Source organism: Lytechinus variegatus, chromosome 5 (assembly GCF_018143015.1).
Source record: "Lytechinus variegatus isolate NC3 chromosome 5, Lvar_3.0, whole genome shotgun sequence".
NCBI lineage: Eukaryota > Metazoa > Echinodermata > Echinoidea > Temnopleuroida > Toxopneustidae > Lytechinus > Lytechinus variegatus.
The window spans coordinates 41,705,263-41,730,029 of NC_054744.1; the positions used below are offsets into that span (position 1 = coordinate 41,705,263).

The following is a 24,767-nucleotide window of genomic DNA, read 5'->3' on the forward strand; positions in this document are numbered from 1 at the left end:
TCCTTTACAGATGCCAATAATATAGAGGGATATTATTGAAAAAATGGTTTCCTTGGCAATACTGATATGTCTAAAATGTAAAGCTCTTCGAATTACTGGGATATGATAGAAAATTGAATGTAATACCCAATGTATTACGATTCATTGTGCCGTCTGTTGACGCACATTGGCAGGTCATTGTGTTCAGGGGCAGCTGCGTACATTGCACTTTTCTTCAAACAATAGAAATAATTTGCAGTACATATCTTTGATTGATTGTAGCATGGGAGATGAAATTGATTTGTGCTCATTTATGACCTACACCCCTTCATGTTTGGGAACCCATATCATCAAAATAAGAGCTGGTATTAAACATTGACAGAGTATTTCATGACAGAAATTTTGAAAACTGACTTTTTTTTACTGAAAATTGACAAAAATTACCTATGCATCAAATACTTCAATTTCACTCCACAAAATGCAAAAGTGTCCCCCAATGACAAGCTCAATGCTCAATTGCTCTTTCCCTCAATTTAATTTTTTTTTCAATAAAGCCACCCCCCCCCCCCCCGCAAAAGATTTCTGAAACAATGTTGTAAACTGCAATGTACTGCATGTAAAGTACATGTAGTTATTGAACTGTCTGTCTAAATTGGAAACCACTTTTTTATCTTTGAGATGAATATCCTCTGCCTGTCGTGGGTGGTAAGGTATAGAAATATGTGAGTACATAAACATTAATCTATTTTATAGCCATTGCAACATGTTGACATAGTGTGAATGAGAAAAAAATGAATTTGAAAATAATATACTTCCTCAATAACTGTTGAACTTCATTTTTGGACCAAAAGAAAAGCAAATATTTGGCTTTATAACAAACCAAAAAAAAAAACTCCCATGAAAAGGAATTTCATTTGATATACGATTGAAACACCACTGTACACATCCAAATGCCTGATATTTGAAATGAAAACTGAATTAATTTCAAATAATGAAGTATCCATTTGTATTTATACCGATTATGTCACTCTCTAGAGTTGAGGACAGGCCTGGTTGAGGAAAATCCGTATTAAAGGGGAAGTTCACCCTGAAGAAAACTTTGTTGTGAAAATAGCAGAAAAAATAGTGGTGAAGGTTTGAGGAAAATCTGTTAAAGAGTAAGAAAGTTATTAGAGTTCAAAGTTTTGGATTTGTGACGTCATAAACGAGCAGCTGCCCCATGTGTTATGTAATATATAATGCATGAATTTCAAAATTCTTATGGTTCCTGATGACTTAATTTTGTTTTCTATTCATGATCGGGTGTGAAATGATTTTATCCATTGATATACAAAAGGTACAGTGAAAAACATTTTTAATTTTATGAGAAAACGACTTTTCATTGATTTTTTACCATTCACTATGTAGGAATGCTGCTCGCATATTACGTCACAAATCAAATATTTGAAATTCTAATAACTTTTTGATTATTTGATGAATTTTTCTCAAACCTTCAGCAATATCTTTTACTATTTTTTCTTCTATTTTTACAATAAACTTTTTGTCAGGGTGAACTTTCCCTTTAATGTGTACATTCTTCTGAGAGATGGGTAATGATAGTGCATTGATTTATATTGATGCACAATATTATACTGTTGTCTCGACTTCAGAGTAGGGCCTACTGTTTTGTTTGAACAGTCTTGATGAACCGTATTCAGGCTAAATAAATAAATTTAATTAAAAGTTTATGAATAATGACATTAGGTTCATTCACACCATGATGAGCTAATCCATCTGTGTTTTATCACTTACATAAACCCTGTATCATGCGTGAGAATGCTTTATCTATAAAGTGAAGTTACATATGTACACTGTACTTACAATCATTTTGACATATTATTTGATGAAGAATAAGATTTGTCAGTTACATGCACATAAAGTAGAACATCAATTTCATCATTGATGACAAGTTTCGTAAAACAGTAGATTGAGTCATAAATGGATGTGAACTTTAAAAAGCATTTAATTGATTTGTTTTCTGTCTCTTCTCTTTCTTTTATAGAATAATTACATCAAGACGTCCAAGTACAACATCTTCACCTTCCTTCCCATCAACCTATTTGAGCAGTTTTTGAGGATAGCCAACTTTTATTTTCTTGTACTCTTCATCCTTCAAGTAAGTTTTCATTTGAATATGTTTACAACAAAGTAGTGAGAGAGGTGTTGTCATAGTGGTAGCAGTAGAAGTAGTAGTAGTATTTAGTAGTAGTAGTAGTAATAGTAGTAGCAGCAGCAGCAGCAGCAGTAGTAGTAGAATGTGTAATGTGTAATGATGGTTATTCAAAGACTTTACAGGACGATGAAAATAATATTTCGTACTTTTTTGTTAACAGGGTCATGTTGAAAGAACCAGATCTGGGCCATATTGCATTCTATGGCATTGCTGTGGTAATGATACCCAACAGTCAATTAAACAAGGATTCTATGGAATTTGCTATTATGGCACTGTTAAAATAAAGTGTAAGGATGGCAGAAATTTTAGATAAAATGAAGGTAGAATTAGTCTAGCACAGCTTATCTGACTCTTGTATGCTGACATAAAAAAAGTAAATGTAGATCAGACAGACATATTTATCTATCAAGTGAAAGAGGAATATGTGAGAGAAAAATATATTTAAGAGATCAACTGAAGCAGATACATACTGAGAAGATCACAACCCTCAAGATTTGCTTCGATAATTGGATTGGCCATGAATGCAAAATTGCTCTTGACGACGTCAATATTATGCATTGATCTGTTCTTGTGTCCATAGAAATGTATACAATGAATGTTTATGATGTTCAATAAATTTGCTGTGTAAAGTGCACGCCCTGTGTTAGATGATTCATGGTTCAGGGATATTTGTGGGTTGTTCCATAGAGATATATTCAGCAGACAAACAGATGTTTAGTTTATAGTTTTATAGGCAGACCTATGCATGATTAGCTTTGCAGAGTCATTTATACCACAATCCAATGACAAATGTTCATGGCATGTTTACAATGAACATTTGTGACATAACAAATAAATCATAACAAATAAATAAATCCTGGTTTTGAGGAAATTCTATATACAACCTTATAAATGTGTTTTTACCAGAATAATGATTTTGAAATGACTGCATACATGTAACAAATCCACACATGACATATTTGGGAGAGAAGGATTTATTTCTACTGATTACAAACACATATTAACATTTACATGTACATCAGAATTTATAATAATCAAAGCGCTCTACAATCAAGCATTCTGATCGATTTGCATTGCATTGAATAGACCCTTATAAAAAAAAGTAACAAAAACAGCAGTCTAGTTCAAGTGCTTTACACTTAAATTCATTCCTGGGCCCTGTTGCATGAAACTATACGATTATAGTATCTTTGCCATACCATGGTAACTACCATGGTAACAATGATCAGCAGCCAATCAAAATCAAGGATTCCATGCAAGTTACCACTGGATGGCAAAGTTATGCAACAGGGCCCATGTCCCTATAACTGCTTAAAAGCACAGCACACTTGGGATGAATAATTTGCAGAAGAAAATCAAGTGGGATTCAAATTAGAAAATGCCCGATGAAATTGAAGAGACAAACATGAGTATAAAGAGACACCACACCATTGCATTTTCATTACATTTCTGATTCTGGCAAAAAGAAGCTGCTGATTTGAAATTGTGATCCAACTCACAAAACTCTCTCCTCTAATTTTATTTTTGACTTGTGCATTTTCTCTAATAATAGAAATTTGGATTCTGAAGTACATATACACGTACTGCATGTACTCTATATACGTGTACTATCACCTACTCTCTTCACGACCATTGACCTTTTTTTTTTACTATGTATTGTATTTGTGAATTCATGTATTGAATATTGGATTCCTTTTCTTTCCTATTTTTCTAGTTGATTGGTCCTATCTCATCTCTAAGCCCTGTCACCACTGCGCTTCCATTGGTTGTTGTGCTTGGATTAACAGCTATCAAAGATGCAGTAGATGACTTTGTAAGTACTATCTCAAAACACCACTTGACAAAAAAAACATTAGACAACTTTGAAATATCTGAGCTGTATTGTATCGTTCAAAATAGGCGGTTTCAAACCGCCTCGATCACAAGAATCCCCGTTAAATTACGAGAACTTTTTAAGGCTAAAAAATACCTGTTAATTATTCCTGCATTCACACCGCCCCGAAACACATCCTTCGGGATAAGTTCCCGAAGTTACGAGCATGCGCAGTGTGGTCTGATAAGCAGGCAAGGCGGGAGATTCAAAATCTCTAGCCCAGCAGCCACCCACGCCGCCGCGCCCAACGACACGCTGGGATAAAAGTTCCCGTAATTTGCTTTCACATCGCCAAAATACCTGCGACCTTGGAAAAATCCCCACGAAAGTTCTCGTAATTTCGCCAAGTACCTACTATTTAGCGGGTATTTTCTTTCGGGGAGATTACGCGTAGTTTGCTTTCACATTACCAAAATACCTGGTATTTTCTGATCGGGGTAAATTTCCCGATCAGAGAATACCTGGAACTGGCGAACTTCGAGGCGGTCTGAAACCACCTAATGAAACCAAGTAAACTGAAAGTCAAAAGCTTCATCTTGTTTTTTTTTAAGTTCAAACTATGAATGCTTTCATCAATTGATAAATTATTCCTACATGTGAGAAACACCTACCATAATTTGGATTGAATAAACTTCTAGCTATTTCATTAGTTTTATTGAAATATGGCAAGCAAAATATATCCTAAATCATTTCTTAGACTAATATTTTTATCTGAAATGAGAGCTCAGTGATTCTTATTGAAATTTGAAAAGTATATAATTTGTCATAAAGTGAAATGAAATTACATGAACTATTTAAAGTCGCTCTATATTGTCATAGAAAGGTAAAGCTTTTAGTCACATAATTGCAATTTCAACCAACTGCTGACTAGGCCATGAATAATTTAGATAGACTCATTATCTTCTCATTTGGTCTGTAATTCTACCAAACTGCTTTTACTCTTTTCCACATACATTCAAGCATTTTCATAGAAACAACAAAAATATTTCTATGTTTGTTTTTGCCCATCTGGTCTTACATGTATGTCCAAAGCTGATTCTGAATGGAGTGAATTGACTCGAGTGTCGAACCTGGCTCACTGGGTCCAAAAACCACTGCTGGACCACTACATTGCATTACATGTATATCTTTTGATTTGTTCTTGTTTGTATTGAATAAATTATATTTTTTCATCTTTCCCTTTTTGTTCATCACAGAGGAGACATAAAAGTGACAACCAAGTCAACAACAGAGAATCTTTCATCCTTGTCAATGGAGAGTAAGTAGTTTTTATCTCACACACATATTATGTGTATACATACATTGACCTCCCTTGGTACCATTTAATGAATTTTTAATGTAGAAATTGCATTTTTGTATAATAAAATATGATTTATTGGTTTTCCAAGTATAGACTTATGAAAATATGATGAAATGCGGTGAGAACATGTATATATGTAGCTGGCTGGTATCTTTCCCTGCAATGTAAAGAAGAACCAACTATACTGTTTCTATCACAGGCAGGGCTGCCTTTATAGTGTAGAAGTTACCTACTTCACACCCCAGTCAAATGATGAGAAATAGGGATATAACAGTTATTCATTCTCGTCAATGGGTATTATAGACTGATTAATAAATTATTACAAACAATCACATTCAATTTGATTAAGTGATCATTTCAGTAGCTGTTGTTAGATTATGTTAGTGGTCCTTCATTGTTGATAGATGAATGTGTTTTTTTAATTCAACTAAGTTTTAATCTCCCTTTCATAAGGGGCTGTGGCTTTGAATCCCCATGGACCTGTTTTGGCGTAACAATTACTTCTACAATTTCATTTCAACTATTTTCTTTTTGCTCTGTTACTTTGATTAGGCTTACAACTGTAAAATGGCAGCATGTTCAGGTGGGGGACATCATTCGAATGAAGAATAATGACTTTATCGCAGCTGACATCTTACTCTTATCATCCAGCGAGCCTCACAGTCTGGTGTATGTAGAGACGGCAGAGTTGGATGGGTAAGAGAGAGACGTCATGTCAAGTCACACCTTTGCATATCTTGCATGCATATTGCTCAAATACAGACATACAGTGGAATACCCACTGAAAGTGTAATATGTGTGAAAGGGCAGAGGCCTTCGAAAGTCACTAGTTTTCATATGTTTGAAATGTGGCAATGAAGCCCAAAATGAACTTGCCTTATTCTCAAGCTGATGTTGTATCCATTTCATGCACAATGCACCTCACTCGAGCTCATTCTCACATGTGAATGATTAATTGGAATGACCAAATGATTTAATGCTTTAAAAAGAAATTCAACAAAAAAAGGCACTTTTAGGTGTGCTTCACAAAGTGTGAGAATTTTTGAATTACTTGACACAAGAATTATTTCTAAATCTTGTAGTAATTTTACACTCAATCTCCTGCTTAAAACCTTCAGTAGATTATTAAAGCCAGACTATACCTGCTCGACTGTCTACTATGTATATTTTGACGTACCCAATTGTTTTTACACAGTTTATTTGCAAAGGTAACTCTCATACAATAGGCCATAAAAGATGATTTTCTTCTTTTGATTTGTTGTTAATTTTGTTTTTATTTCCCAGGGAAACGAATCTGAAAGTAAGACAAGCTCTTCCTGAAACTTCAAAATTAGGAGAGGATCTAGAGAGACTGAGTGGTTTCCAAGGTTTGCCATCTTTTTTTTTATATCCGGGGGGGGGGGGGGGCAGTTACAAAGAATGTGATAAAGTGTGAGTGGAATTTGTGCTCAAGTAACAACGTGCACATAGTAAACACATCTATTTGATTAGTACACCTGAATACCTTACATCCCACTTTCAATGTTAATGTGATTTTTAGTCACAAATATTTTTGTATAACACCCCCTAAAACATTAGTATATTTCTTTGTAATACTTGGCAAGGGTAAATTCCAAAGGAATGTAAAAATGAATGATGCTAATGCAGGCTACAGATATGCATTTTTTTTTAATTGAAAGTAAGGCCAGGGCCCTGTTGCTTGAAAGTTACCATTATGGAAACTTTGCTATGCAATAGTAAATTTGCATGGAATCTTTGATTTGATTGGCTGCCTGACTTTGGTCGTTGCCAGTGGATAGCAAGGTTACCAACTGCAATAGTAGGTTGGCCAAAACGATTTTTTATACTTTGGACGGCAAATTTTTTTAATGCTTGCTAGTGCTTGGCATCCCAGCTAAAAGTCTTGCAAAAATACCCCCAAAGTGGTGTACAGCTGGATGCCAAGCGCACTTTTGTGTGAAAATGTCATTTTTAGTGTAAAATCTGAAAGAAAGTCATAAATCATGCATTTGGATATTTTGACTGAATATCTTTAAGTTTGACTACCTTTGATATGCCATCATTCTTATCTGGAGTTTCAAATTATAAGACTAATAAATATACATTTCAAATTGGAATATTAAACACACATAATGGCACTATGAAACATAAAATCGTCATTTTGATACTCAAAATAAAAGTTTGTGAAAACTATCAATAATTCAAATTTATTTTACAACTTCAATTCTTTGATTTAAATGCATTTATCTATTGATTATATATCAATCGTCCTAATGTCACAAATCTTAAAGAATTTTCAAGTAAGATGGAAGATATATCATGCTCATCATCTAATCTCTTACAAATTTCAGTTGCTAAGAAATCATGCGGGGAGCGGGCCTTTGCTCATGCAGGACCTAGCCTGTGGAATTCTGTCCCACAGAGTTTGAAAACCCAGACTTCAGCGACCACCTTCAAGGGCAACCTGAAAACTTACCTGTATAAAAGCGTTTTTTTTTTATAGACATTGACTTATTGTTCAGACATGTATTACATGTATATGTAAATAGTCTTTGTTGTTCTGCTCTGAAGCGCCTTGAGCATCTAATCAAGATGGAAAGTGCGCTATATAAATCTTATGTATTATCATTATTATTATTATGTATAGGGGACATGCATAGTTTATCGGGTGGGCATTTTGAAGGTAACATTAAATACACTGTACATTATAAACCAATTACATGTATAAGTACGTACTTAAAATGAGTAACAAAATTTCTGGCCACAACTGTCCCTGCCCCCCCCCCCCCCCCCGGCAACTGGGGTCGATTTCTTAAATGGGGGTGCTCATGTAAATATGACAAGCAGAGGTTACAGTATATATATATATCTCTCTCTCTTTTGAAATGCTGAATGCTGTAAACACTTGACACCGATCATACACCGGGCTGAAAACAGCCTTGCTCTACCGTGTGTACTGCAATTACTTATTACAATTCTCAATTTAGGGGAAAACTGAACAATTGCAGGACTCTTTGCTCTGATTGTAAGCTAAGACACCAATGATGATATAATGTTTCGCTATGAACTTTTGAATTTTGGGTGTATTGTACTGTTAATATTATAAAAAGTGGATTTAATTGAATTGGTTTTCACAATTATCTAGGACTTTGTTTACAACCACTTTCTGTCCTTCAGATTTTGAGTGTTGTCAATCGTGAGCATACGGCAAGGACAAGAATTATTTGTGTGCTGTTTGAAAAAAAAACAGTAATGTTAAAACTACACCACCAGTTTTAACAAGGATTTATCATTACATGGAGTACCGTACATGTAGCTCCATGATCTTACCAAGCATTGTACTCTACAGCGTGTCCCACAAACATGTTAATGGCACTTTAGCTGAGTATAATGTGAAATTACTAAATCCTATTATATACAATTTATGTAGTCATAGATTAGCATTTTTCATACATGCAATATTATTCATTAAACAAAGAGAGATGAGCCTTCTTTCAAAACCTCTCAATCCTAGTTCGTTATTGCGTTGAATAAAGTATGCCCCCAATCACGTCTTCATTCTCCATTTGTCTGTTTCCTTTTCTTAGAATTTCGGCCCACAACTTGCGGGCCGATACTTAAATTTAGAAGGAAAATGGAGGTTTAAAAAGATTGGCATGACATCTTTAATCAAACGTGATTAATCGAACATTAAATTGACTTTAAACTAATGGGATGCACGGTTAGTGACTTGCGATAGATTTTTAGTTGTTTTTAAAGGCAACTCTTTCTGCAACATGCCCAAGGACTAGCATTATGCAATTGAGAACATTCAGTGAAAATATTCAATCCGAATAAAGAAATATCTATTAAGTCACTGCTTCTTGAGCTAAGAATCTTTCATTGAGCTGATGGTGTCCTCAGAGTCCTATATAGGATTAGAGAACAAGATAAAGAAATACACGGGGGTTGGGCAGGGCCCTAGGAACGATATTTTATCTTGGGGTGCTGATGTAAATTTGACAAGCAAAAAAAAATTTCACTAAAAAAGAAGGTCATTTTGGTCCCGAGAAAAGGGGGCACTTTTGTGTTACATTTATTAATTTATACTAGAATCCCAGGGGGTGCTGTAAATGAAGAATAATACACACAGCACCCCCAGTCAAATCTTGGGGGTGCTTCAGCACTCCTACTTCCCAGGGCCATTAGCAAACAAAAAATACATATTTCTATCTAGTTTGTAGAGTTATATGGGCAAGACCCTCATTTGAAGCAATCAAGGAAAGGTCTAATAGAAAATTTTAGAAAATGAGTGAGCCATCGACATTAGGCGAGATAAACAACAGAGGGCTGGAGAAACAAATCAACAAGCGAGACAATCCACTGATCCCCTCCCCAACACGCTCTCCATTCTTTTCCTTCTGTTTTTCGATACCTTTTTTTGAAACTTTTTGGGGCAAGTTTCCCCCCTCCCCCTCACTTCATGCATCTTTATCAAAAGGCTTATGTCAGTGTCCATAGCCCAATTTCTTGATTTTAGAATCTAGAAGGCATTGTTTCATACAATTAATTGAACAGCACTAAAAAATATTGGGTAAAATTTTAACCACCACGAGGATAATTATGTGTCCAACCAATTTGGGGCAGTATTTTACCCAATGCGGGAATATTACAATTAACTTTACAGTGGCAAAATTTTCATCACACTGGATAAATAAAAATGCTGCAAAGAAATGCCCAATGTTGGTTGGACACAAATTACCCTCATTGGGCACTTTTACCCAATATTTTTTTAGAGTGAGTTCATTAGACCATAAATGATAAATAGATCGGTCTTTTACCATTTGAACGAGCTAAAGGTTTCATATGTGGAGAAAGATGTTTGAAATACCAATAGAGTAGGCTCTTAGAGTTCACATTTTAATTTTTTTTTAAATCTCATTTCATCACATGCATTTTCAGTTGGGAAATGCAGTCCTATGACGATCATGACAAACGAATGTAAAGGCTAATGACCAGAGTCCAGCACAGATATATAGACTGAATGTATAATTTTCCCTGTGCACGTACAGTATTTTCTGTCTTAGACTACGATATATAAAAGCATTGACCCATGATAACAGCAAATGCGAAAATTGAAGGTAAACATAAATTTGTTGTAATCAAGTCAAATGAACGGAGTAAAAATCTTCATTTACAATGCAAGAGACCAAGAAATATTTATGATTATACTTATTCATATTTTCACATAAAGTTGTTATTTCTTCAATAAACATAGCAGCATAACTTTAGAAACAACTAAAACTAATAATTACTCACAAAAGTGCCATTCATTTCATAATGAAATACTAAGCTCATCAACCCTAAATGACATACATGTACGACCTTGATCATGTGACTTGAAACTTGTGGAAAATGGTCAATGATACTTTATACATTTTTGTCCAAGTTTCATGAACTAGATCAAACTTTAAAGTTATGATGACATTTCAAAAATTTTATTCTAACGTAATGTATATCTTCCTTTTTATATTGGTCAAATAAATAATAATAAAATACCCCCAGCATGGCCAAAGTTCAGTGACTTATATGACCTTTTATCTTAATCATGTGACCTAAAATTCATGCAAGACAATCAATGATACCTGAATACTCTGTGTCATGAAGTTTTCACCCATACCTTCAAAGTTATGATGAAATTTCAAGAACTTAACCTTGATTAAGATTTCAAGGTTGATGACGCTGTTATATCGACACTGCCGTCTCTTCCGCCGGAAAAAGTTGCCCCTATAGTCCTACTCTGCTATAGAGGCAAGACACAAAAATTAGGTATTGCCATGGAAATGGCCAATACAGATATTGATAATCCAATAAATGAAGTAATATGTACTTTAAATAGTTTAAAACTAATGTTAATTCAATCATCTTAATACATTATCTATGTTTTGGGATATAGATATTCTTATAAAATTAATGTTACCAAAGTAAGGTAAATGAAATATCAGACCTATTTATGAATTTCGCCACAGGTAGATTTGCGTTCAGCACCCTTTAATTTACGGAAATAGCAAGAAATTCAAACTCTACAAAAGTAAACATAATCCTCAGATCATGACGGTCATAACGGGTATTGCACTGATCTATATGCTGTATGTATGAATAGTATATGATTATGTGCAATATAGATGTATTATGTGCAGTTTGTTTTTATAAAACATGCACTTCCGGTAAATGTATATTGTTTTCTTTCGGATCACATCAAATGACATATCTTACATCTTATTTCAAATTTTTTGCGATATTAGACATGACAACAATTATTGTGTTAATTTGATTAATGCATAAAAATTGACAAATTTGAGATGCGGAACACAAACATTTTATACTATTGATAGTTTTCACAAACTTATATTTTGAGTAAATCATGATTTTGTGTTCCATATAGTCATATGTGTGTGTGATATTCCAATTTTAAATGTACATTTTTTAGACTTGTAATTAACCCCAAATAAGAATGATCGCATATCAAAATAAGAAATGTAATAAAAAACTTTAACATATTCCGTCAAAATATCAAAATATGTGATTCTTGACATTCTTTCAGATTTTACGCGAAAAATGATACTTTCACACAATAGTGCACTTCGCATCCGCCCGTACGTTATTCCTAAGTATTTCCATAAGACTTTAAGCAGGGATGGCAAGAAATGACAAAATTTTGCTATTCAAACTTCCAACCAAAGTATAAAAAAAAAACTCTTAGTATGTACTATATACATGTAAATATGTACATAATGTACTGTGTGTTCAATTTTTAATGAAAGATGCGCACCTGGTAAAATATACCTTAACCCCTTTCAGGTAACATAAAATGAGATATCTAATAATTGGAAATTCTTGTAATATTTGTAACATTAGCACATTTACTATACATTCAATGGGTAAACGCATTTGAATCGAAGAATTTAAGTTGTGTAAACAAATTTCAAACTATTGATAGTTTTCACAAACTTTTATTTTGAGGAAATCATTGTTTTATGTTTCACTGCGCCATATACGTGTGTGTAATATTCAAATTTGAAATGTATATTCATCAGACTTATAATTTGAAAATTCAAATAAATAGGATCGCATATCAAAGGTAATCAAAAATTTTAACCTATTCTGTCAAAATATAAGTATGCGGTTTTTTTTTTATATCCTTTCACATTTCACACTAAAATGACACTTTCACGCAAAAGTGCGCTTGGCATCTGGCCGTACACTATTCCTGGGTATTTTAGCAAGACTTTTAGCTGGGATGCCAAGCATTAACAAATTTTGCCGTCGAATCCTTATCTAGAGCCCTTTTTGACGTTTGGCCGGTCTACTACAACGGGACCCAGCACTATAATGAATTTTCAAAAAATAAAGGAGAGAATCATGAGACACATAAGCAGTCTCCAATGTTCAAAGTCTAGAATTGCTTTGCATTTTTACATTTATGTTTAATTATTTGCAGTGTAGTGCAATATTCCTCTGGCAAGCTTTCACTCTATGATTTTGTAGTATAGGTGTGAAACAGATAACAAGATATTGTGCTTGACTCCTAGAACAATCAACATACTTTCAAACAATTCAAAACTGCATTAAGAACTTGTATATGTACATGTATCTAAATTGTCATGAATAAAAAAAAATAAAAAATAAATATTTCCAACAGCTTCCCTTCCTCCCCCATCTACATTGGAACTTCAAACTATTTTCAAAGGTGTTAAACTATGCAATCAGTACTATGATTGTGATTCTAAAACTTATGAAGAATAAAATTCATGCTTGTTTTAAATAGCCTTCTTAATAATTGTATTTGTGTTCCTACATGTCTTTATTTTCAGGTGAAATTCGATGTGAGGCCCCCAACAATGTCTTGGATAAGTTTGACGGAGCAATGTCTTGGGCTGGAGATAGGTTTTCCCTTAACAATGATCAGATCATGCTTCGAGGGTGCAGGTAAGGTTTCTTTTTTACTTTTTTTCTCTTTTTCTTCTCTCTTGCTTCCCATACCACTCTTTCCTTTCCTCAGGCATTATCTCTTTTTATTTATACTTCTTTTCTTATCATTTTCAACCTCTTCCTTTTTCTCTTTCTTCCCTTGTCATTATCCTTTCAACTTGTCCTCTTTGTCTTTTTCATCCTTACATTCTTTCATGTCTTGTTCTACTTAGTGTTCTACCCCCATCTTGCTCTTGCTATTGAACATTTTATTTGTATTTTTTTCCCTTTCATTTTCCCTTCCCACTATCATAATGAAAGTGAAAAATGAAAATCCATGATTTATTTTTCGAAATAGACATGAAATGAAATACTCCAAAAATTTGCTTTGTCCAATTGATCGTGGGCCCGGCAGCCACTGTGCAGCGCCAGATCGACGAGGCTCTATCCTTTTAATCGTTCCCTTTAATGCTCTTTATATGCATGTACATGTATTTATATTCTAGCATTGATCAGTTTATTATGCAATAGGTCTGACCAATCTTTACCATGCCGTGTTGAGAATGTTCAATGTTATCTTTTATTTTCTGTATGATTGTATAGATTACGAAACACCGCATGGTGTTATGGTATTGTTATCTTCGCTGGTAAGGACACAAAGCTGATGCAGAACAGCGGAAAGTCTAAATTCAAGAGAACCAGTCTCGACAGACTACTCAACAAGATGGTCATTTTTGTAAGTATAAATATGTTTCTTCAATAAGCTACATGTATGTGATTGAATTTTCAAACAGCTGCAATTTCTATTATTTCTTAAGGAATTTAGATGCATTTGGATCTGTAATACCATTTTCCAAAGAGCTTCATTCCAAATTAAATGCAAATGTTTTTTATTGTACATTATGATTTCTTAGATATTTTTTACAGCATGAGGAATTATTCAATTTAGAATTCTACCTCAAATTCATTTGTGATGATAAGTCCTATCTACTCTCCAGAGTGCTCAGTGCAATAGTTTTCATTATAACCCTTGCCTTAGCCGGGCAACCATCATCGTGGCTGTCCCAGAGGCCTTCCAGCTGCACAGGCATTTGAAAGAAGGAAATTTTCTTCCAGGTGCCCATTTACTCCACTTGGGCTGACTGCAACACCATGCTGATTAATGCTTTTTCAGATGTGATTCAGATGTAATTGATTCTTTTTCATTCTAGTCTTTAGATGTATGTTCTTTTAAATGATAACATTTTTTATTAACTTTCATTTTTTGCCAATCCTTCTAGATCTTTGGCTTCCTGTTCACCATGTGCGTGATTTGCGCAATCTTGTGCTCAGTGTGGGAGCTGAGAACCGGTAGCGAGTTCCAGGCCTACCTTCCTTGGGAGTACCAGAATGCTGCCACCATCTCTACACTTACCTTCTTCTCTTATGTAATCCTCCTCAACACCGTTGTGCCAATCTCACTTTATGTTACGTGAGTATTAAAAGTACACCATCTCTACACTCACCTTCTCTTATGTATCTTTTGTAATCCTCAATACCATTGTGTCCATCTCACCATATTACATGAGTATTAAAGATCAAGTATATCATCTCTTTACTTTATACCTTCTTCTCTTATGTCCTTCTTAATGCTGCTATTAAAGGCAAAATTAAAAGAAAATTAAACTTCAGTTTCATGAAAATGAGATGTAAAATAGGAAACCACAGCATTTTGATAGCTGTGCAGTTTTTATGTGATCGTGAGATGTATAGTATCAGCTAAATTATTGCTGAAAAGTCATTTGATTGGTGTCATGGTTTGAAAATATTTGTTTTTTTAAAACAATTTTTCATTCCATTACCTTCATCAGTGGTTCCTTATAATGATGGCAGTGGTTCTTTATTGTGTTGGTATTGGTAGTAAAATGATTTTCACCTAACCACTAAGATCATGAATGAAAGTAAGCAACCAGAGGACTGACAGCGTAAGTTCTTTCCACAGGCCTTGGTATTGTGGGCAAATACCTTACAAACAACCTGTACTGACCACACAGAAACGTTGTTGGTGCTACCAGTGCACTAACAGAGGCCCAGTTACAACCGGTAATGTGGGGGCCGATGCCTAATGTTACAACAATACATTGCTTAACAATGAAATAAATGTTTTGACTTAGACAATCTGAAAGATGTGACTGAGCATACTGTTTAGCGCTCTGTTAGGCTAACAATGTGTCTGTGCAGTCGGCACAGGTTGCCAGGAGTACAAGACCACTGTTATAATTACTGAGCTATCATTATATATATCATTTTTCTTATCTTATTTTAGAGTGGAGATGATACGACTGTGTCAGAGTCTTCTTATCAACTGGGATGTCAAGATGTACTATGATCCAAAGGAGACTGGAGCCAGGGCCAGGTCTACAACCCTCAATGAAGAACTGGGCCAGATACAGTATGTCTTCTCAGACAAGACCGGGACTCTTACTCAGGTAAAGACCTAGAACTGCAATTCTATAGCCTTGGATTAAGGTCCAGACGCTTTTTTCTGAATAAGGGCACCAAATAACCTAAGGCCTGATGTATGTACATGTATTAAACCTACCTTTAATTGTACTTTTGCCTTTTTTTCTTAGATAGCTTGATTTGATTGGTTGTTGAGCAATGTTACCATGGAAGTTGCCATCGATTGTATGTCCATGCAACAGGGGTCATGATATGTATGAGTGTAAGCAGTGATAATGCCTACTCCCTGGTCAAAGTCTTATGAATAAGAATCTTAAAATCATTTACAAATAAAATAGAATAGCTTCGGTTTCCAAAGATTAAATGAGAACAAAGTTTGAAATTTAATATTTATTTTATGAGTAATTTGGAGGGAGAGATTACAGGAGATCCCGCCCGCGCATGCGCAGTCATCATTCAAAGCATCAAATATGACTCCTGATAAAACAGCAAGAAAGATTAAACTAAGATGAGAACAAGTTAGAGCTAATTTTGCCCTTGAGTAATGGGAGGGAGTGGGGGGCCTGTAATCTCTCCCTCCAAATTACTCATAAAATAAATATTAAATTTCAAACTTTGTTCTCATTTAATCTTTCTATTTTATTTTGTAATTCTCCTGGAGAAATTACAGGAGATTTCAAAGCTCAGGAGGCATATTTGATACCAAAATTACACCAAGTCACAACCCTGGTGTGAACACAACATAACCTCTACAACCGAGTATGAGGCACTGCCTAACAAGGAGGCTGAGAAGTCACTTTTCTGATCCAAAGCGTATGATAGAGTTGTTAAAAGTTTTCTCATTAGTCCATCCAGCCTGTCTGAGATAATAGCAGCGATGGGAACTTCTGACCTCTCAGCTTCTGACACCGACGCAGCCCTCGTGGATTGCGCCTTATAGAAATCAGTGTCTACCCCAGCTGCAGCTAGATTTACTCGTATCCAAAGGGAAATGGTTTGATATAAATTAACTTATCCTCACATGAGGCTTCTGATAGCTGATAAAAAGGAACTTTTGATGATCCACTCAGACGTTCTGTTCTTCGAATATAATGTTTTAGATAATCAAGAACATACAGTCGCTTATCTAGAGGATAAGCTTCCAATGTCAATATCTTCATATGCCCTGGTCTGTCTTGTTTAGTAGTTGACCAAAGCAAAACGTAGCTCCACTACTAGTATCTTTAAGAGTCATATGCTCAATGTTTAACTGATGAAGCGACTGCACCCGCTGCGCTGAGGTTAGTGCTAAGAGGGTGACAATTTTCAGGCTCAAGAGCCTGAGACTAAGGGTTCTCTCAGGTGCTAGCTTCCTTAAATGGTTCAACACTAATTTAACGTCCCAGATATGTTAATGTACCTGGGTGTGGGTGGTCGAAGTTGAAAGGTTCCTTTCATAAAGTGGTGCACTAATGAATGAGTTCCCACTGTAAAAGGACCATCTAAAACTAAAAATTTAGACAAGGTACTTCTGTAGTGTTCAAGGTACTATAACCAGCTCCGTGTTCACATAAACTTGTAAGGAACTCCAATGTCTTGATTGAACATAACTCCAACCTTTGTCTAAATAAAGTTTTTCAATTTTCTTATGTAGCAGCGCATAGGGACATGCTATGCTATATGCGCTTTACAAGAATAGAGCATTATTATTATTATTATTGATTTTAGTAGAGTCTCTCCGTGAAGACCTTATGATCTCCGTGGTCTTTTATTCAATCTCTTGAAACGTTTCTGGAGATCCTGAAACATAATAGATCAATGTGATCTCAAAAGGGGTGAAATTTGAGAAGGGTAAAGTTAGTAACCCTTTCCTCTTGAATTCTACAGGTTTCCCTATAATTTGGAGCAAGGAAAACCGAAATTGTGAGGGCCAATATGGGACAACTAGTAAGCCCGTATATCCTTGTCATTCAGAAATTTCTGCAAGCAACTTGGCATGAGACAAAATACGTGGGAAGACATAAAAATTCAACTTGGCCCAGTTTAGAAAAAAAAAATGTATCAACCAAGAATGCACTAGGATCGGGTTGCCAAGAGACATACCTAGGCAATTGATTATTTAGTCGAGATGCAGATAAGTCAATATCTGGTGAGCCAAAGTAAGGAGTATATTGGTTAAAAGCTTGTTTATCCAGTGTCCACTCTGTCCTATCATTGAATTTACGAGACAGCTTGTCAGCTACTACATTTAGCTTGCCTGGAATATAAGAAATAGACAGCCAAATATTTCTCTCTAAACACCATTTACAGATTGCATTTGCAATTTCATTACAACTACATGATCTATGCGTAGTATAGGATATGGTATTTTCATAGATGTACAAAAGGACTTTAGTCCGAAAAAGGCTGCCAGTAATTCAAGATAATCAATCTCACTATCCTGAGCTTTGACAAGCTCCTCGGCATTCCATCGCCCACCTTTACTAGAATTTAGCTCTATACATGTAGTTTCCCATCCCGAACCGCTTGCATCGGAGTACAACTCCAGGTCCGGTTCTTTACTCTCAAAGACGAGTATACAATGTGCAGGTTTGCTATCCACCATTCAAGATCGTACCGAGCTGCCTGCGAGAGTTGAATGAGTCTATCAAAATGACCTTTGTTAATTTTCAGTGCTACAATTTTGTCAAATTCCAAAGCCCGATAGAAAAGAGGGCCATATTGGACAGCAGGGAATGATGCTACAATTTTCCCAATTGTTCTGGAGACTGCTCTAATACTAGGCAAGTTAGTTTGGAGGAGGCCTATAAGCAACACTTTTTAACTTCATTTACCTTGTCAGAAGGGAGTGTAATGGACATATTCACTGAATTAAGGGCCAATCCAAGGAAAGTAATTTCCTGTAATGGTTTGAGTACCGACTTATCAGGGTGAATAAACCTAAAGCTCTGATAAAAGGCCAACCGTGGCATCAATTGCCTTCTGTACTTGGGCCTTATTGTTACCAATAATGATGGTGTTGTCATGATAACCCACTAAGATGTGGTTTGCTTGGTGAGTGTCAGTGTGGCAAACACTGGTTTCAAAATTTTGGTAAAGAGCCGTGGTGCAGTACTCAAACCATTTGGTAAACATGTAAATTGAACAAGCGTGTCTTGCCAAATAAATCTTAAGTACTTTCTATCTGAAGGGTGAACTGGGACCGAAAAGTAAGCATCCCGGAGGTCCACTGAGGCAAGAAAACAGATTTTCTGACATTGTGTTGCTGTATGTATGCTATCCATCTTAAAATGCTGACAGCCATACTTTTTCAGGTCAGAAAGATCCAGAATAACTCTTAATTAACCCAGTATTTTTCTTGGGCCGAATAAAAATGTTGGACACGAACTCTCCATTCTCATGGGAGCATTGTTCAATCACCTTTTCCTCAAGTAAGTGTATAATTTCTTGATTTGAATTACTTCAACTGTTCTGATATGAAAACAGTGTGGGGGTAGTGAACGGTATGGTTTAATAGATAATTTTTCAAACTCTAATTTATACCCTTCAACAGCTGATAAGATGACATGATCAGAAGTAATATTTTCCAATTGTTTACAAAATGCCTCATTCGGCCACCAATAGGAAACTTTGAATAATCATTGAGTTAACTCGTCTCTTCAGTAGAAGTAGTTACTTTGTTTTCTTCCAAGATGCACCCTGCTTTGGGGGAAAGGGGCTGTTGAGAGGCATTCTGCTCTGCGAGCCTGGGTTCTGCCACTGGTCATGACGGCCTTGTTCTTGTGTCGTTTCCACTGGGGATGCCCTAAAAAAGGACCCTCTGGTTGCCTGACCACAAATCATGTTGGGCTGATTGAGCCCATCCAGATTCACGAGTACTGGTTTTATTCCTAGCATATGGGTGATATGTGTGAGACATGCTTGTCCTTCAATTGGCCTCTCATCATCCCTGCAGCTGCACACTCAGGTCTTTCACTTGCTTAGCAAGATCATCTCCAAATAAGAACTTGCCCACTTGGGAAGATTTGCACAATGTTGTAAATTTCATATTCATATCAGGTCTGATAAGACATTTCCTTGTGCAATTTAGCTCAAAATTGATATTGCTGAGCAAAGCGAGGCAATCACGTTGAGCTTCAGAAATATTCTCTGGGTCTAAAGATTGCATGAATGCTGTCAAACCTCTGGTTAGTGAACGTTGAATTTTTTGTAGTTGCAGGTTTCTTTGTCTAGTTAGGCCTACTTGTTTTAGTTTGTCCCAAATGGGAGCATTAACTCTTGGCATATCGACCAAGGTTATCAATTGCCGTGCCCCATCTCTCGGGGCTGGGCAAACTTAGCGGCTAATGCCGGTATGCCTGGGCCTTAATTGGCCCACATCACATTCACCTTCCCCACTCTCGAAATCTGGAGCTTGTGAATTGTCATCATTGACATTGGTCACATGGACCTGACCTGCGTGGAACTGTATTTAAGAATTCTGATCATCATAACCATTATTATCATCGTAAAAAGACAGCCTCAGAATACTATCTTGATAATGGCTGACCTACATGTATGCCTGGGGAGTAACTGGCTCCCTGACTGGTTCTGAAAAGCCTGGTTCTCCAGTGCTTCAGTCAAAAGCGATTCTAATTTAGTCTCTCCTCAAACTCAGAGTTTGAAGTTGAGGGGGAAGGTTTATTCTTTTTGGGCTTGGCTTTGTTGGTGTCATATCGGTTCCTATGCCCGAAGAGCCCGACGGAGATTTAATATCTCCTTTATGTTTTTGACAATTTTATTGGGCTTGGCTTTCAATAGTGCCATATCGGTACCTATGCCCGAAAAGCCCGACGGAGATTCAATCATATCTCCTTTATCATGAAGTTATCTATAACTGTATTCGACGAAGTCGAATACGAAGACTGTTGATGCGACGCTGGTTGCTGGCTCGTGGAACGGGTCCCTGCGCCCGGCTTCGCCGGCGTCTGGCCCGGTGGAGAAACCGAACTCCGCTGCGACTGAGTCGCCGGCGGGCTGGTACCCACATTCAAGAATCACGATTCATAATCGTATTTTCGTCATGAAGTATTCCAACTCGAACCCAATGTCGATATCAGAAGGAGGTTGTAATAGAAAAGAGCTCTAGCGCATAATTTCCAGCAACCAACTCGAAGAAGGGGAAGAAAAAGCAATTTTTATCTTACCCCAAATGGCGGAAAATGACTGCCAAATCAATGCTGCGAACGTAATGACTGCGCATGCGCGGGCGGGATCTCCTGTAATTTCTCCAGGAGAATTACGAAATAAAATGTATATTTATTTTTCAGTCCTTAGAAAGATATAAAGCTTACACCTTTAACAGATTTGTTAACCCTTTGAAACCGAAAAGCCGTAAAACCAGTTTCACCATGAACGCGCATATACCCTAAAAGCTGGAATGTGATTAAAAAAGCAATGGTTTTAGATATTAGGTGACCTTTTGAAAATGACATCATTTTAGAGATATTCAGTCGACAAATTCAGTTTATGATTTTGTCAACTATTTGTTTTCATTTGTAAGGTTTATTTCATTTAGGCAAGGCGGGGAATGATTTGTAATTGATGTTGATATACAATATCATTGTTGTTTAATTAATTTTGCTCACTCAGAATATGATGACATTCAACAAGGCTTCCATTGGAGGAAGAAAGTTTGGAGAGGTGAAGGACATCAATGGGGATGTCATGGATATAACAGAGGTAATGAAAATATTGATTATTATTATAATTATCTTTTTAAAAATATGACAAACCAAGTCACTTGGCCAAATGATTACAAAGCCTGGGCTGACTTGGATGGGTCACTTTTTCTGAGTAATTCCTCCAAAAGCTGTGAGCACCAAGATCGGTAGACTAGCGTAGCCATGGTAATATAGGACTGCCTTGAGCACATAGCAAGGTGGATATGTGCACTATACAAATCCTATATTATTGTTTATTTTTAAAAATGCTAGAAAGTAAAAAGCCCTTACCTGAAAACAATGAGGGGGAGAGCTAGAGAGGGATACCACCGGTAACAACATTAAAAGGATATCTTCTAGAATGAGATACTACTTGGACTGAAGCAGTCTTTGTCACATAGGATCATCAACAGTGAGGGTGTTTTGTTTGATATCCTTATGTGGATGGAAAGAAGTAAAGCCTATTTGCATCTGCTGGTGGACCACTATGCTTAAATGAAATGTCTGTTAAAAAATATAAAGAAAAATGTATATTCAGAAATGGGAAGTGAATTTCCTGCAAGACTACTAAACTTTGGACAAATGATAAACTTTGCATTTGCTTCCAACAGCAAGAATCTTAATTTACATAGATCAGATTCAAATACGCTGATAGGAATTAAACATTTCCATAATTCTTGGAGATGTCATGCATAATTTTCAAACAGCTTTTTGAAAATTTCCCTGCTTACTTATTGCATTGTAATGGTCTGTTTTCTCTCTTGTCTGCCAAAGATGTAAAGCGCTTATAAGGTGTCCAAAATCAGGCAGCCAGACTTATTTTTAAGTTAGGACGGCAAGCACAAACTTCTTCTTATTTAAGACAAATACACTGGCTGCCTATTGCCCATAGAATTGATTTCAAAATTTATTTATATGTACATAAATTTTACCAATCAAACTCCATCTTATTTCAACAACAATCTATCAGTCTACACACCCAGACACACACTCAGATCATCAGATGACAAGACCCAATTATTGAAACCAAGATTCCTCTTAACACTCGTTGGCAAACGCTTTGGAATAGCAGCACCCAATATTTGGAATAACATACCAAAAGCATTTGTGAAATTGCCAATACCCCTGCGTTTAAGAAGCACCTGCAGTCATATTTCTTTAATGCATGATTTATTTTTGTTTGTATGGTTTATGATTATATTGTATTATTGTATTCAATATGAATTTTTGTAAAGCGCTATGGTACAAACGTGAATAGCGTTTCTTAAATACAATTATTATTATTATTACTTTGTTGTCCCCCTCCCCTATACAGGACACACCCCTTGTTGATTTCTCATCTAATACCATGTGTGAGCCAGGATTCAAGTTCTATGATCCCAGCCTACTTGATTCTGTTCAGAGGGGTGATAAACATTGTTGGTTGTTCTTTCGTCTTCTATCTCTCTGTCATACTGTCATGCCAGAAACTGATGCTGATGGTAAGGAGAAACACAGATATCACCTTTTTCACATACGTGTAGTGCCTTTATAACAGGATTTCTGCTAAGAGAGGCAGCACAAACATTTGACAAGTTGCCTAATTTGTTCCACATTTTTTAACCATAAAACAAATATTATGTTTTAACAACACATCCTGTGTCGCGAACAAATCAATAGAATTATATAACATTACAGTCAATCTGCAAGCCCTCAAAAAGTAGCTTCTTTATCCAAGTGATATTCATGACTAGAGGGTTTTTGCATTGTTAATGAGCTTGGTGCGGACAAAATCACCTCTTTTATTTTGGCCATTGATGCTCTGAATATTGACCAAATTTCATGTTTTTGGTATCTTTATAAAGAAGAAAAATCATTCTTTCAGGTCATGTGTCTGGATTTTTAAAAAGATTTTGTAACATAGGTGAAACTTTTGATCTAAAACAAGAAACAAAACAATTATTTTCATGCAACAAAACTTGTTGTTTTTACACTTAATTTCTGGTTGGGCCCAAGTAATTTTGGGATTATGATAAAGCTGAAGATCTAAGCTTTAACATTATATGATTTTTATAAGAAGAGGTATCTTAGATGGGTCAGCAGCCAGCTTTACATGGCCAAGTACATTTAGCAGTTTAAAAACAAGAATACTGCGCTCTGATTGGTCATAGAGATCACACACCTATGCAAATTTCAATGTTCCCACACTGGGCTTCTGCAAGGTCACACACCATGTAGTAATCTCTTCAAATTACCCCTGATTGTTTTGAAAACACCATTCAACCAATCAGAACTCTGGATTCTATGCTACTCGAAATTTCTGAAATCTTGTCTTGCATTTTGGTAGAAAAAGCTGGCTGCTGACCCATCTAAAAGGTGCCACATATCAAGAGTGACATTGTAAGAAAATATATAGTTTAAGCTTTATGATGATATAAATAATGTTTGCGCCTAAATTACATCTTTTCATGTCTAAAATCCACTTATTTATCAAAACATTTTATTCAAAAGAAATAATTAGTATAAAAGAGTAACGTTTACTCTTTCATATGGTACAAAAATAATCAATTTTACTCAAGGAGAAAGTGGGTAAATTCTTTGAGAACAAAGTCTCACAATTCACAAGATTTTGCAGGGACATGAATTCAGCCACAAGAGGACTTGGATAAATCTTGCTCATTTGCTCATTAACACAGGGGCTTGCAGACTGACTGATTAGATGAAAGAATCAGTAGTAAAAAGACATTGTGCAGTAACCTCCCTCTACGGTATTATCGCTGAACCATTTATTTTCCAGAGTCAGATTGAAATGTAAAAATGATTTAAAATTCATCCTGTTGAGATGATAATGACAATTGTATTTTTGATGTCAGGTAATCTTGCATACCAAGCTCAATCACCAGATGAGGCAGCGTTGGTTGGAGCAGCCAGGAATTTTGGCTTTGTTTTCAAGGTAGGTGACCTGTTCAAGAGTATTACAATAAACCTTGATCTGTGCTTGTAGGGACATAGCAGATTGTAAACAGTGTGGGTGAGAAAGGGAGTCAGTTTTAAAATGAGGAATCAATAGGAAGATTCAATGAAGTTATCAAACATTCTTTCCCTTTACTTCTCATGTCATGATAATTTGAGAGTATTACAACTTACAACATTAAAACAATCATTGCAGGAAAGACACAAATAAAGGGGTGAAGAACTAACAATACTTCATGGTATTGCCCATTATTTCATCTAGAAATTAAAAGAATGTTGTTCTTCTTCCTGTTGAGCTAATAATAATAATAATGATAGCTATTTTGTATATAGCGCTTTTCACATAATGGCCCAAATCTATCACAATTAACTAGCCAG

The 24,767-nt window shown here is 35.8% G+C and overlaps 1 protein-coding gene across 1 annotated transcript in view; it reads left to right on the forward strand.

Annotated features, from left to right (window-relative positions):
• LOC121416186 (probable phospholipid-transporting ATPase IM) overlaps positions 1-24,767 on the forward strand; it is a 68,229-nt gene that overhangs the window by 30,793 nt on the left and 12,669 nt on the right. Inside the window, exons 4-15 of the mRNA XM_041609670.1 lie at positions 2,021-2,134; positions 3,906-4,004; positions 5,261-5,322; positions 5,917-6,060; positions 6,649-6,731; positions 13,218-13,332; positions 13,918-14,050; positions 14,595-14,785; positions 15,620-15,782; positions 21,367-21,456; positions 22,753-22,918; positions 24,290-24,369. Coding sequence (XP_041465604.1) covers positions 2,021-2,134; positions 3,906-4,004; positions 5,261-5,322; positions 5,917-6,060; positions 6,649-6,731; positions 13,218-13,332; positions 13,918-14,050; positions 14,595-14,785; positions 15,620-15,782; positions 21,367-21,456; positions 22,753-22,918; positions 24,290-24,369 — 1,440 coding nt within the window. The remainder of the gene's footprint in view (positions 1-2,020; positions 2,135-3,905; positions 4,005-5,260; positions 5,323-5,916; positions 6,061-6,648; positions 6,732-13,217; positions 13,333-13,917; positions 14,051-14,594; positions 14,786-15,619; positions 15,783-21,366; positions 21,457-22,752; positions 22,919-24,289; positions 24,370-24,767) is intronic.